Source organism: Ursus americanus, chromosome 26 (genome assembly GCF_024610735.1).
Source record: "Ursus americanus isolate L20-20 chromosome 26, mUrsAme1.1.p, whole genome shotgun sequence".
In the NCBI taxonomy this organism is placed as follows: Eukaryota; Metazoa; Chordata; class Mammalia; order Carnivora; family Ursidae; genus Ursus; species Ursus americanus.
In genome coordinates, this window is record NC_142152.1 from 24675357 (window position 1) to 24690358 (window position 15002).

At 39.9% G+C, this 15002-nt stretch overlaps 1 protein-coding gene across 4 annotated transcripts in view; it reads right to left on the reverse strand.

The window, feature by feature from the left end:
* Positions 1 to 15002, reverse strand: part of CEP128 (centrosomal protein 128) — a 375253-nt gene that overhangs the window by 1800 nt on the left and 358451 nt on the right. For all 4 annotated transcript variants that reach the window (XM_045807714.2, XM_045807712.2, XM_087856159.1 and 1 more), the window contains one exon: positions 6012 to 6120. In XM_045807714.2, the coding sequence (XP_045663670.2) occupies positions 6012 to 6120 (109 nt within the window). The remainder of the gene's footprint in view (positions 1 to 6011; positions 6121 to 15002) is intronic.

A 15002-nucleotide genomic window follows, 5' to 3' on the forward strand; every position in this document is an offset into this window, starting at 1 on the left:
TTCCCATTTTCACTGTTCCTCTTCTCCATGCCACAACCAGAATTATCTTTCCAAAACGTAGATCCCATTATGTCACTCTCCCACATAACCCCTCCCCCCGAATCTTCCAGTGGCCTCCCAGGAAACTCAGAATAAAATCCAAATATCTGACTGTGGCTGAAAAGGCTCCTGTGGAACTTCACCTCTCCTCTATCTCTCTCCGCACCCCTCTTTCCCCCTCACTCAGAACTCCAACTCTCTAGAAGACCATACCCGATTCTTTTCTGCAGCCTTGGTACCTACTGCTCCCTCTATCAGGAAAACACTTCCCACCCAATTTTAACTCAGCTGATTCTTGCCATTTGGGCTTCAGCTCAGTTGTAACCTCCTCAGAAAGGAATCTCCCGATCACTAATCTAAAGTAGTCTGTTCCAGGTACTTTCTATCATTTTACCTTCATAGCACCAAACACCACTTAAAATTATTTGTTTACTTGCTTCCTGCCTGTTTCTTCTATGAGATGAGCTGGTGTGTTCTGTCTTGTTCTCTTCCTGGATCTTCCCCGAGGCCAGAGAGCCTCCTGAATAACCGCTTAGCAAATACTGTTTGAAGAAGTGAACACACTTATGGGATTTTTAAGAGATAGTCAATTGGGGATTTTCTAGCTGCTTTCTAGAAAGTATAAGCAGAGTACCTTTTGAATTGAAATAATCAGAACTCAATTATTTAGAAATATCTGACACCTAACTGGTCAGTGAAAAGATCGTCACACACACAAAAGTCATTGTCACACGAACTAAACCTATAAAATGGAGACACAAATGTTGTGCTTCCATGAAATAAATAAATCCTTAATGGACAAGAAACAATCTTTTTTTTTAACCTTTATCAGTACCCTACATTTGATTGCCATAAATCTTTGGCATTTTATTCTGCAAGTCTGAGGACAGACTACATATAAAGCAGTTCATTTAGCCAGTGGATCCTGAGACACAACATAGAAAAGAGTGTACTATGCTTGCTGTGGAGAAATTATTTTTCATCAGAGGGACTTAAACCCCCGCTAAAGGCCCCTCAAAACACAAACTGAGAACAGTAACTTTTCTTTTCATAGCAATATAAACTGGGGTAAGAAAGCAAAAGAAAGTTCCTTTTAGTAACTTTCATTGTCTTGCTTTTTAAAGAATATCAAGTTAAATTAATATGTAAGATTCACATTCAAATCCTACAATAATCTGAAGATAACATTCCTTCCCCCCCTCCCCCGCCTCCCCTTGAAAAATCACAGTTCTTTCTTTTTGGGTTTATGTATTTTAATAAATATTACTGACAACAGTTTTAGAATTACAGAAAATTTGAAATCTGCATTTATTTTTAAAATTTAGTTTAGAGATACCAACTCCACAAACATTAGGCATTTTAATCTCAAAGGACTCGAGATTTCGAGAAGTCATCAGATTACTACAGCCCTCCCTCAAATCCAGCCCAGTCCTGGCCCCGAGAGTGACAGCCCTGTCTTGGGAGTTGTGTTCCTTTAGCCTAAAAGAAGCTATACATGGAGACCAGTGGTCAGTCACTACTTATAAAAAGTAAAAATGACAGTTTCAAAAGCTGGCATTATAAGTCTCTCTTTCTAAGCCCCCACTGTCTAGAGGCTGAAGGTAATGGAATCCAAGCCTTCTAAAAGAGTGTCCTGAATCACGGCCATCACTTCCAGCCAGCCAGGATAAATTTGGTAGTAATCATGGCTCTAAATAATGGATTTCTGTGTTCCTATTTCCAATGGTAATATAAACTTACAATTTATACATTTCTTCCCTTCTTCCTGGCAGAAGGAATCTACCTTTTCTTGAATTGACCTGAACTACACAAAGCTGACATAAATTACTACTTAAAACAAACTTTCATTAATGCTGGATCCTTTCAGAGACCACAAATTATGCAGTATTTTCCCATTTCCTTTGTTTTTTCCATGGTCAGTGATTCTACGCCTTCATTTGGTCACAGTTTGACAGGGCCCCTAAGTCAGCAGAACGAACGCCTTAGCATCTCCGGCACACACAAAAGGGCCTCGTCCGGTACAAATCCCAGCTTGAGTGAGAAGGAGCCTGTTCTGTGGGCTCGTAAACTCTCGTCTGCCTCAGCCCCTACGGTTATGCCCTCCTCACGTCTCTGTACAGGTCTAAACTGCTCTCAACGTCAGCCCCCAGCTTTCATGTTCCATTCAGAAGGCCATGACAAAATCGAACACTTGCTAGTCAGACATAAAAGCTCGGGTGTTCTTAGTAGCATTTTATTTTTACAAGATGCCTTTTCAGCCAAACTGTACATGCATCTATCACATAGCACTGAAGGGCTACACAGAGGCAGCAGCCTCTTACCCTATCCCGCCCAGTCCCCCAATCCTGCACTCCAGAGTCAACCACAATCAACCTTTTCAGCTTTCTTTTCTGTACTTCTTTCACTTTTTGTAAGAAAAAGAAGCTTATATGGCTATTTTCTGACTTATCATTTATAGACATATTCACACCCATCCACTTCCCCTCACCCTGTCCTCCTCATATAGTTACACTTGAACTTCTAGTTGTGTCAGTAGTATTTATAATATTATATAAATGTGGCTCACACAAACCTACTAAGTATACTATGACAACGTTTCTTTTCTTACCCATTTTTCCCCCTAGAGTTATTAATGCACCCATGTTTTTATTTTTGTTTTTTATTTGCTCTTTCTCTGTGACTATCCTTAATTATTTCTAATAGCTCAATGAGATCTGCCATATTCTAAGTGCTCAACTGAATCAAATAACCAAACATCTTTATTTTCTAAAGATTTTCCTAATGGAATCTTTCCTTTCTTCCATCAAGTTGAGAGAACTAAACATGAGTGTCCAGCTTAAAAGTGCCCGCCCATCAAAGAGCTAGAAAAGTGAATAAAGTAAGACCTGTAGGGAGGCAAATCATCACAAAATTCACTGGGGTTCAAGAGAAGATCCTAAAAGGTCCCAGGGCTGAGGGTTGGGGCATTAGTGGTGGTGGAGAAGATCACTTCAAAGGAGTGGAGATCAAAACAAAAAGACATAAGGTTTTTCAACAGCAACAATAGATTTTGGGAGAGAATAGTGCAATGACTTCAGAAGGAAAGTCACTTTCAACCTAGATTTTTGTAGCCAGCCGAAGTCTCGTCAAGTGTGAGTGGTGGAAGAAATCTATTTTCAGAAATACAATGACTGAAGCACTTACCTCCCTTTCTTTGATGTGCTCCCACAAAAGACAGAACCAAGACGAACAAAGGAAGGCATGCGTTCTGAGAAACTTGGGCACCAACGCAGGAAGGGGGTGAAGTTAAATCTCAGGATGACAGCCATGCAACAGGTACGGGCTGGGTGGGCCCTTCTAACCTACCTGCCCACTCCTGGATTTTGTTCTCTCCTCTCAAGACTCACTAATCAGGCACTGTTCCTCTTGAAGGGATTTTCTAAATATCTCTTTGCTGCTATTGTCCCATTCTTTTTCTTCTATTTTCTTTGTGATTTTCACAACTCTGTCTCCCACCTTTCTAGTTTTTCATATTTTTCTGAGGCCACTTATACTGTGCTCCTTTTTCATAGCATCTTGCTCTTATTTTTAATGGGCTAATATTTTCTATCTCTGAGGACATTAACGATATTTTAAAAGGCATATTCTGTTCCCTGTATGATCAATTTACCGTAGGTTCATTTTTCTCTTTGTTGGTTTTGACATCGCTCCTTCTTAATTTTGGAGGTTTAAAAGGAGGGTAAAGAAAAATTAAATGATAATTTCTGTAACTAAGCTGAAGTTGTTTGTGCTACAAAAATGGAGAATTCAGGGTAATCCTGATCCACCTCTAAAATGCCACATTATGAAAAAACATACAGAAAATTCAAGGTTTATCTGAAAACTAAATAAGACTAACTATGATCTCTAGAAATAAGTTTAATTCAATCACTTAAAATGATTAACAATAAGTTACCTTTTAAATTTTTAAAAGTATCCTTGAAAGCATGGAGGTAGGTATGGAGGAAAACCATAAAACAGACTTGTCAGAAAGAGGAATAGTAAAACATAAAGCTATGAATTAATAAATTAATGAAATAATTTAACAAGAAGTTAATGAAGAGGTTTAGTTTTTAAGCTGAATTTTTCAGTCAGATTTTTCAATGTAGACTCTAATAAGTACTTTCATATCCAAATTATGTTCTCAATGATATTTTTTCTTATTCTTATTTAACTTTGTTTCTTTTTGAGCCAGTATTTACATAGAAATCTATGGCTTCCTGTGAGGAATAGATCGAGAGATGACCACAGCTGGTCATGAAATGCTACTGAGTGTAAAGCTGGATGTTGTTTCTTTCACTGCCTGTCATAATAATAAAAAACAAAATTCTAAAAATCTTGATGTTTCCCCTCTAATGTCTCCTAACCACTATTTCCTAGGTGCCTTTCTAGGGAGCCTTATGAAAGCCACAATGGCAAAATGAAATAGCAGAACAATGATCTCTGTGCCCATATCATGGTGCTGTTTATCTTCTCCAGGCTCCTGAATGTCTTAATGGGTGGGATACTATGATGTTTGATGCTGTTTTGTCCTTACTCTCCGCCTACATGTTCACATGCATCCAGCAGACCTGAGGAAAATTTTCCGTTTCTTCATATGAAACACAAAACATTTTCATATGTGTATCTCGGAGTCTGAGGTATTATAATCGGCTTGAGATACAATCTACATTGAAGGGCAGCTGCCAGATTAGAATAGCAGGGGTTTTATGCAGACATATAAAATCACTTAGCAAAATGGTTAGGACAGGAAAGAGAAAATGCTCAGCCTTTGGAATAAAATAATCATGATATAATGAAAACCAAATCATTTATCAGAAACTGATAAATATTTATTCAATGAATCCATGAATATAAATCAGCAAAAATGAGAGTTATCACTTTTGGATCTGACCTACTTCTTTGTGGCTCATTTTGGTATTTTATTTTATAGCAAACCTACATTTTTTAAATGACAGAGTTGTCAGATTTAATATACAAACTGTATGTCTGTGGTAAATTGAGGAGCTAAGTGATTATTTAAATAAGAATCCATTAAATAACATTTGAGATCCAATGGTTTGGATAAAAGTGGACTTAAAAAAAACTCATAGACTCATTCATCTAATATTAATTGAGCATCTACTATGTTCCAACTACTATGCAGGACTCTGAGGAAGCAATGGGGAACAAAACAGAGATCTCTCCTTTTATCACAGAACTCACTCTTTGGTGAAGAGAATAATCACTAAGCAAAAAGTCATTCAAATAAAAAATAACTCCATAATTATTCTAAGAAGCATTTTAAAGGAAAATTGTAATGTGTTAGGGGCACTCATAACAGACACCATATTTAAAACCGTAGTTCCAAAGGCTTCTTTAAGGATATTACATACAAAATGAGAGTTGAAGAGTAAGTATAGTAAAGAAGAAGAGAGGTGAATGATGGGAGATGGTATCTTGGGTCAACAAACTCACCCCTTGTTCACACTGGTAACATTTTATCAACATTTAAGGTATATTCACAGAATGAAATCTAGCCACTAACAGTATTAGTATCCTTATTCTTTGCACAAGATGATGTATTTCTGATCAGTTCTATGAAAAGATTTTATACTTTTTGAGGATTTAAATTTTATAATAATATTATCTTAACTGCCTTTACCCACTCATCCACAGTTACCAGCAACCTCCATACAAAAAATTTGCTTAATTAAGATTATTACCTTGGGTGATTCATTTTAAGTTTTTCTGAGAAGTGTAAGGTCTAAAAAGAAGGGATTCCATACACTTTTTAGTAAACTGGGTAATATAAATGTATCTGGGGGGCATTATTTGTATGATTCATTATAACAATTCCTTCAAACTCCTAACATGACTATTACTATTACGTACTTGCCTTACATTTTAATCTTTCTATGAGTTGCATTTCCTTAAATCCAACTTAAAAACTGGTACAGGACTTCATTACTTACAATTCAAGTGTGAAAATCGTGGACTAGACAGGAAGTGACTGTGGTCATGCCAAGAGAACGAGTGCTCTAACCCATGAGCAAGGGGACTTTCTGTAAAGATTCTGTCATCCTAAAACAAAGAAGACAGCACTTCAGTTCAATAATTACAAAACGTAAGCATAAGGATTCATTTAAATGTGCCGAAAATGAAATTGAACCTCAATATATGAGCTATGTTATACAACAAAATTAAATTGTAAAAAAAAAAAAAAAAAAAAAAAGGCGCTCATGCTAAAGAAAATATTTAAAAAAAAAAATGAGAGAGAAGGAACTCACCCAACAGCATGACATATTTCTTTCTAGTCTTTTTTCCCCTGTGGATAGGTTTTGTAAATGTTGTTATAAAACTGTGTTCTTCATTCATTTATACTAATACTCTGAACACTTTTGACGTCACTATATTATCTTAACCTTTAGCTTATGTGTTACTCATATATTATCTAGTGGATAAACTATGCTTTCCTCACCAATTACTTTATTGGGCTTTTAGGTGGTTTCCAATGCTTTTCTCCTATAAATAACACTGTGAAAATACTTTTAAATATATAACCTCTTCTATATTTAGGACTATTCCTTATGACAAATTCTTAGGTGGAAATACTGGGTCAAAAAAACCCAGTTTGATGTTTTTAAATACACTTAGCTACACTGCATTCCATAACGATTATACCAATCCTCTTACTCATTCAACAAATATTTAATAAACACAAATTAATACAGAAAAAGGCCCTCTCCTCATGGACTGTAAGAATGTGTTCTTGTACCCAAATCTTGGCTAAAAATGGGAATTTTAACTACAAATAATTTATTAATTAGACTGAAAACAAATGCTTTAATATATTTTTCTATAATAAATAGTGAAATTGCAATTTTTTTCCTCTTAGATGTGTTCTAATTATTTACACTACCCTTGACTTTTTTCTTTTTTTCACCCATTCATTCATGCAACAGTAATTTACTGGGCACTTAGTATGTGCTGGTCAAAGAGCAAACAAAACATTGGGGTATACAGTTATGAAACCTTCAGGCTCACAGAAGAGAAAGGCACCAAACAAATAAACTACACAAAATATAATATAATGAAAAATTACGATGACTGCTATAAGAAGAATAGGAAATAGTTAAATTGAGATTAGAGGTCCAGAGGAGGCCCCTCAGGGATGTGATATTTAAAGCAATATTTTAATGCGGAGTATGAATCAGCCCGGAAAAAGCCTATGGGTGGAGGATGAGAATGTGAGAGGCAAGGAGAGCAGCAGACGGTGGTCAGGGAATGATGTTCCAGACTTGTGAGAGGGGCTGAGATGAGAAAGTTTGGTGTGTTTGAAGAATTGAAGGCAGGCCCGTTGGCTGCAGCACGCTAAACCAGAAAGTGCTTACAATGAGATCCAGAGGTGAGATTTGGATTTGGCATTTTTTTGCTTAAGTACAATCAGAAGGCAATCAAAGGCTTTAAGGAGATTTCTATTTAAAATTTACGGAGATTTAGGGGTGCCTGGATAGCTCAGTCAGTTAAGCATCTGCCTTCGGCTCAGGTCATGATCCTAAGGTCCCGAGATTGAGTCCTGCCTCAGGCTCCCTGCTCAGCGGGGAGTCTGCTTCTCCCTCTCCCATGCCCCCTGCTTGTGCTCTCTCTCTCTCTGTCAAATAAATAAATCTTTGGAAAAAATAAAGTTTAAAGAGATTTAAATTTATATTTCTCAAAGAGACTCTGGTCTCTGTGTGGAGAAGAGATTGAAATAGCACAAGTGTTGAAGTGGGAAAACCAGTTTAAAAACTGTAATCGTGGTCATCAAGATGGCGGAGGAGTAGGAGACACCGTTTTCAGCCGGTCCCCTGAGTCGAGCTGGATAGGTACCAGACCAGCCTAAACAACCATGGAATCAGCCTGAGACGCAGGAAGACGCATCTGGATCTCTACAAATGAACATCTCCAGCGCTGAGTATTGAGGTACGAAGCGGGGAGCCGTGAAACCGCACACGGATATCGGAAGATAAACGGAAGGGGGAGGGAGCCGCCGCGTTCAGGCGCCGGGAAGCGGCAGCCACTTGCACGGGAGAGCGGGCGGACTCGTGGTCGGCACCCGCAAAACAGCAGACTGAGACCGTGAGCCGGGTGCGCGCGCCACCAGGCATCTCGCGGAACCCCGGAATCCCGGTGCGCTCACTGGATCCAGACTGAGACCGGGAGATCCGGGAGCGGGCGCGGGGCGGCTGGCGGCTGGCGGCATTAGAAACACAAAGGACAGAGACGCGCCGGCCCTGGAAGTGAGGGCTGGGACGCCGGGTGTGGGGCGCACATCCCGGGACGCTGCAGGGTTGAGCAGCACCAACAGTAACGGAGTTAAAGTGGCCAGAACATTAGTAGAGAACGGGCCGCAATCCCTCTGTTCCGTGACAGAGGCTGAAATTTGGCCGCTGCTGCTCTGACTCAGAAGAGGCACAGCAAACCGCCAGGGAAAGCCAAAGCCGCCAGAGAACAAAAGCCTGGAAATACCGGCTCAGGGAGTGCCCACCCCCATCCCCCCTCGCAGGGGACACGGAGACTCTACCCAAACAGGACTGCCTGAGTATCGGCGCGACAGGCCCCTCCCCCAGAACACAGAAGGCAGGCTGAAAAATCAAGAAGCCCACAACCCGGGCTCCTGGGTGGCGCAGTCATTGAGCGCCTGTCTTCGGCTTAGGGCATGATCCCGGCGTTCCGGAAAGGAGTCCCTCATCGGGCTCCTCCGCTGGGAGCCTGCTTCTTCCTCTCCCACGCCCCTGCTTCTGTTCCCTCTCTCGCTGGTTGGCTGCCACATAAATAAATAAATAAAATCTTTAAACAAGAAGCCCACATCCCTAAGATCCCTATAAAACAAGGGGCACGGCCTGGGACCCAGTCAATAATTTGGGCTCTGGACAACCCCGCAAGCTCTCCTCATCAGAATGACAAGGAGAAGCCCCCCCCAGCAAAGAAAAGACAGTGAGTCTGTGGCCTCTGCCACAGAAATAATGGATATGGATGTAACCAAAGTATCAGAAATGGAATTCAGAGTAACGATGGTCAAAATGATGAGTAGAATTGAAAAAAGTATTAACGAAAAGGTTACTGAGAATATAGAATCCCTAAGGACAGAAATGAGAGCGAATCTGACAGAAATTAAAAATTCTATGAGCCAAATGTAGGCAAAACTAGAGGCTCTGATGGCCAGGGTCACAGAAGCAGAGGAACGGGTTAGTGAATTGAAGGATGGGTTAATAGAGGAAAAAATGAAAATAGAAGACGGTCTTAAAAAAATACACGCCCACGAATGTAGGTTACAGGAGATTACTGACTCAGTGAAACGATCCAATGTTAGAATCATCGGCATCCCCGAGGGGGTGGAGAAAAACAGAGGTCTAGAAGAGATATTTTAACAAATTGTAGCTGAAAACTTCCCTAATCTAGCGAGGGAAACAAACATTTGTGTCCAAGAGGCAGAGAGGACCCCTCCCAAGCTCAACCACGACAAACCTACGCCACGTCACATCATAGTGCAACTCGCAAATATGAGATCCAAGGATACAGTATTGAAAGCGGCCAGGGCAAAGAAATTTCTCACGTACCAAGGCAAAGGCATCAGAATTACGTCAGACCTGTCTACACAGACCTGGAATGAGAGAAAGGGTTGGGGGAGCATATTTAAAGCTCTTTCAGAGAAAAACATGCAGCCAAGGATCCTTTATCCAGCAAGGCTGTCATTCAGAATTGATGGAGAAATAAAGACATTTCAGAATCACTAGTCATTAACCAATTTCGTAACCACGAAACCAGCGCTACAGGAGATATTAAGGGGGGGGGGGTTCTACAAAAGTAAAAAGGCCCCAAGAGTGATACAGAACAGAAAGTCACAGCCAATACAAACAAAGACTTTACAGGCAACATGGCATCATTAAAATCATATCTCTCAGTACTCAGTCTTAATGTTAATGGCTTAAATTCTCCCATAAACGCCACAGGGTTGCAGATTGGATAAAAAGAAATGACCCATCCATTTGCTGTCTACAAGAGACTCATTTTGAACCCAAAGATGCATTCAGACTGAGAGTAAGGGGATGGAGTACCATCTTTCACGCAAATGGACCTCAAAAGAAAGCTGGGGTAGCAATTCTCATATCAGATAAATTGGATTTTAAACTAGAGACTATAGTTAGAGACGCAGAAGGGCACTATATTATTCTTAAGGGAAGTATTCAACAAGTGGATATGACAATTATAAATATATATGCCCCCAACAGGGGAGCAGCAAGATACACAAGCCAACTCTTAACCAGAATAAAGAGACATATAGATAAAAATACATTAATAGTAGGGGACCTCAACACTCCACTATCAGAAATAGACAGAACACCCTGGCAAAAACTAAGCAAAGAATCAAAGGCTTTGAATGCCATACTCGACGAGTTGGACCTCATAGATATATATAGAACACTACGCCCCAGAACCAAAGAATACTCATTCTATTCTAATGCCCATGGAACATTCTCAAGAATAGACCATGTTCTGGGACACAAAACAGGTCTCAACCGATACCAAAAGATTGAAATTATCCCCTGCATATTCTCAGACCACAACGCTCTGAAATTGGAACTCAACCACAAGGAAAAATTTGGAAGAAACTCAAACACTTGGAGACTAAGAACCATCCTGCTCAGGAATGACTTGATAAACCAGGAAATCAAAAATCAAATTAAACAATTTATGGAGACCAATGAGAATGAAAATACAACAGTCCAAAACCTATGGGATACTGCAAAGGCAATCCTAAGGGGGAAATACATAGCCATCCAAGCCTCACTCAAAAGAATAGAAAAATCTAAAATGCAGTTTTTATATTCTTACCTCAAGAAGCTGGAACAGCAACAGAGGGACAGGCCTAATCCATGCACGAGGAAGCAGTTGACCAAAATTAGAGCAGAAATCAATCAAGCAGAAACCAGAAGTACAGTAGAGCAGATCAACAGGACTAGAAGCTGGTTCTTTGAGAGAATCAATAAAATTGACAGACCACTGGCAACACTTATCCAAAAGAAAAGAGAAAGGACCCAGATTATTAAAATTATGAATGAAAAAGGAGAGGTCACGACGAACACCATTGAAATTGGAAGGATTATTAGAAATTTTTATCAACAGCTATATGCCAATAAACTAAGCAATCTGGAAGAGATGGAATCCTTCCTGGAAACCTATAAACTACCAAGATTGAAACAGGAAGAAATTGATTTCTTAAACAGGCCAATTAATTATGAAGAAATTGAGTCAGTGATAAACAACCTTCCAAAGAACAAAACTCCAGGCCCGGATGGTTTTCCTGGGGAATTCTACCAAACATTCAAAGAAGAAATAATACGTATTCTCCTAAAGCTATTTCAAAAAATAGAAACAGAAGGAAAGCTACCAAACTCATTCTATGAGGCCAATATTACCTTGATCTCCAAACCAGGCAAAGACCCCCTCAAAAAGGAGAATTACAGACCGATTTCCCTAATGAATATGGACACCAAAATCCTCAACAAGATACTTGCTAATAGAATCCAACAGTTCATTAAAAGGATTATCCACCACGATCAAGTGGGATTCATACCTGGGATGCAAGCGTGGTTCAATATTCGCAAATCAATCAGCGTGATACATCATATCAAGAAAAGACTCAGGAACCATATGATCCTCTCAATCGATGCCGAAAAAGCATTTGACAAAATACAGCATCCTTTCCTGATTAAAACCCTTCAGAGTGTAGGAATAGAAGGTACATTTCTCAATCTCATAAAAGCCATCTATGAAAAGCCTACTGCAAATATTATTCTCAATGGGGAAAAGCTGGAAGCCTTTCCTGTAAGATCAGGAACTCGACAAGGATGCCTACTCTCGCCACTATTATTCAACATAGTACTAGAAGTCCTTGCAACAGCAATCAGACGACAAAAAGGGATCAAAGGTATTCAAATCGGCAAATAAGAAGTCAAAATGTCTCTCTTCGCAGATGACATGATACTCTATATAGAAAACCCAAAAGAAGCCACTCCCAAACTATTAGAAGTTATAGAGCAATTCAGTAACGTGGCGGGATACAAAATCAATGCTCAGAAATCAGTTGCATTTCTATACACGAATAATGAGACCAAAGAAAGAGAAATTAGGGAATCCATCCCATTTACAATAGCACCAAAAACCATACGTTACCTTGGAATTAACTTAACCAGAGATGTAAAGGACCTATATTCTAGAAACTATAAATCACTCTTGAAAGACATTGAGGAAGACATAAAAAGATGGAAAGATATTCCATGCTCATGGATCGGAAGAATTAACATAGTTAAAATGTCCATGCTACCCAGAGCAATCTACACGTTCAATGCTATCCCGATCAAAATACCGAGGACATTTTTCAAAGAACTGGAACAAATAGTCCTTAAATTTATATGGAAACAGAAAAGGCCCCGAATCTCGAAGGAACTGTTGAAAAGGAAAAACAAAGCTGGGGGCATCACAATGCCGGATTTCGAGCTGTACTACAAAGTTGTGATCACAAAGACAGCATGGTACTGGCACAAAAACAGACACATAGACCAATGGAACAGAATAGAGAGCCCAGAAATGGACCCTCGGCTCTTTGGGCAACTAATATTTGATAAAGCAGGAAAAAACATCCGGTGGGAAAAAGTCTCTTCAATAAATGGTGCTGGGAAAATTGGACAGCTACATGCAAAAGAATGAAACTTGACCACTATCTCACACCATACGCAAAAATAAACTCCAAATGGATGAAAGACCTCGATGTGAGACAGGAATCCATCAAAATTCTAGAGGAGAACATAGGCAGCAACCTCTACGACATCGGCCAAAGCAACCTTTTTCATGACACATCCCCAAAGGTAAGAGAAACAAAAGATAAAATGAATTTATGGGACTTCATCAAGATGAAAAGTTTCTGCACAGCCAAGGAAACCGTCAGAAAAACTAAGAGGCAGCCCACGGAATGGGAGAATATATTTGCCAATGACACTACAGATAAAGGACTGGTATCCAAGATCTACAAAGAACTTCTCAAACTCAATACACGAGAAACAAATAAATCAAAAAATGGGCAGAAGATATGAACAGACACTTTTCCAATGAAGACATACAAATGGCTAACAGACACATGAAAAAATGTTCAAAATCATTAGCCATCAAGGAAATTCAAATCAAAACCACACTGAGATACCACCTTACGCCAGTTAGAATGGCAAAAATAGGCAAGGCAAGTAACAACAATTGTTGGAGAGGATGTGGAGAAAGGGGATCCCTCCTACATTGTTGGTGGGAATGCAAGTTGGTACAGCCACTCTGGAAAACAGTGTGGAGGTCCCTTAAAAAGTTAAAAATTGAGCTACCCTATGATCCAGCCATTGCACTACTGGGTGTTTACCCCAAAGATACAGACATAGTGAAGAGAAGGGCCATATGCACCCTAATGTTCATAGTAGCAATGTCCACAATAGCTAAATTGTGGAAGGAGCTGAGATGCCCTTCAACAGATGACTGGATTAAGAAGTTGTGGTCCATATATACAATGGAATATTACTCAGTTATCAGAAAGAATGAGTTCTCAACATTTGCTACAACATGGACGGCACTGGAGGAGATAATGCTAAGTGAAATAAGTCAAGCAGAGAAAGACAACTATCATAGGATTTCTCTCATCTATGGAACATAAGAACTAGGAAGATAGGTAGGCGAAGAAAGGGATAAAGAAAGGGGGGGTAATCAGAAGGGGGAATGAAACATGAGAGACTATGGACTATGAGAAACAAACTGAGGACCTCAGAGGGGAGGGGGGTGGGGGAATGGGATAGACCGGTGATGGGTAGTAAGGAGGGCATGTATTGCATGGTGCACTGGGTGTTATACACAACTAATGAATCATCGAGCCTTACATCGGAAACCGGGGATGTACTGTATGGTGACTAACATAATATAATAAAAAATCATTAAAAAAAAAAAAACTGTAATCGTGAGGACCACTATGGGGTCGAGGGAGAGGGGATCAAGAATGCTGTCAGAGTCCTGTAGAGACAACTGCAGGTGAGGTGGCCCCTACGGATTCCTCCAAACGTCACCCCACAGAATAGGGCCTCATGCCACAGGACCATTTGAAGAATTAGTCATTCTCTGTATCAAGTACCAAGTTTATATTCTATCTCTTTGGCACACACGTATGTATGCAAATGCAAAAGAAAGGCCAAAAGGAACAAGTTTATGTATAATGGTAAGAGGCCCATTTATTCTGAGCTACAAGCATGGACATAATCTTCAGATCGTTCAAGATCATCAGCCTTCACGAACCAAAAGGGAGTTTAGGTCTACTTAAGATGAAGGCCCTGAGGTTTTTAACCAAGTGATTTATGGTTTTTACTAATTATGGTGATTTCATAAGAAACTAGAAGTCATTCACTGCAGGATCTCTGGAAAGAAAAGGATATACGTCATGTTCCCGGTGTACTTCAATAGCTACTTTAAATAAGCTGACACAGGGCGACTAGAGGCAGGGATAACAGAGCTAGCTTATCACAGTTCAGATGTGAAACACTGAAGGCCTGGACAGAGTTGGAAGATGCACAAATGAGAAGGAGAGTTATGTCCTCAACCCGTGCTAGAAATCTCCATTTAAGCATGGTTTCTATGAGGCATGAAAGAGAAAAGCATAGTAAATGGCTTCCCGCTAACAGATGCTTTGATCATTATGGGCCAATAAGAAAAAATAAGGGAAGCAAACACACACTTTTTGCCCACTTGCACCTGGACTGAAAAAGATGGTGGGAGAACAGGAGTGGAGCTGTAGGCCTGGGCATCTTGCTGAATGAAACACAGTGCAAAGACAGCCTCAAAATGGGCCTACCAGAGGAAGGATAAAGCACCCAAAGACATTCAAATCCTATTCATCCTTC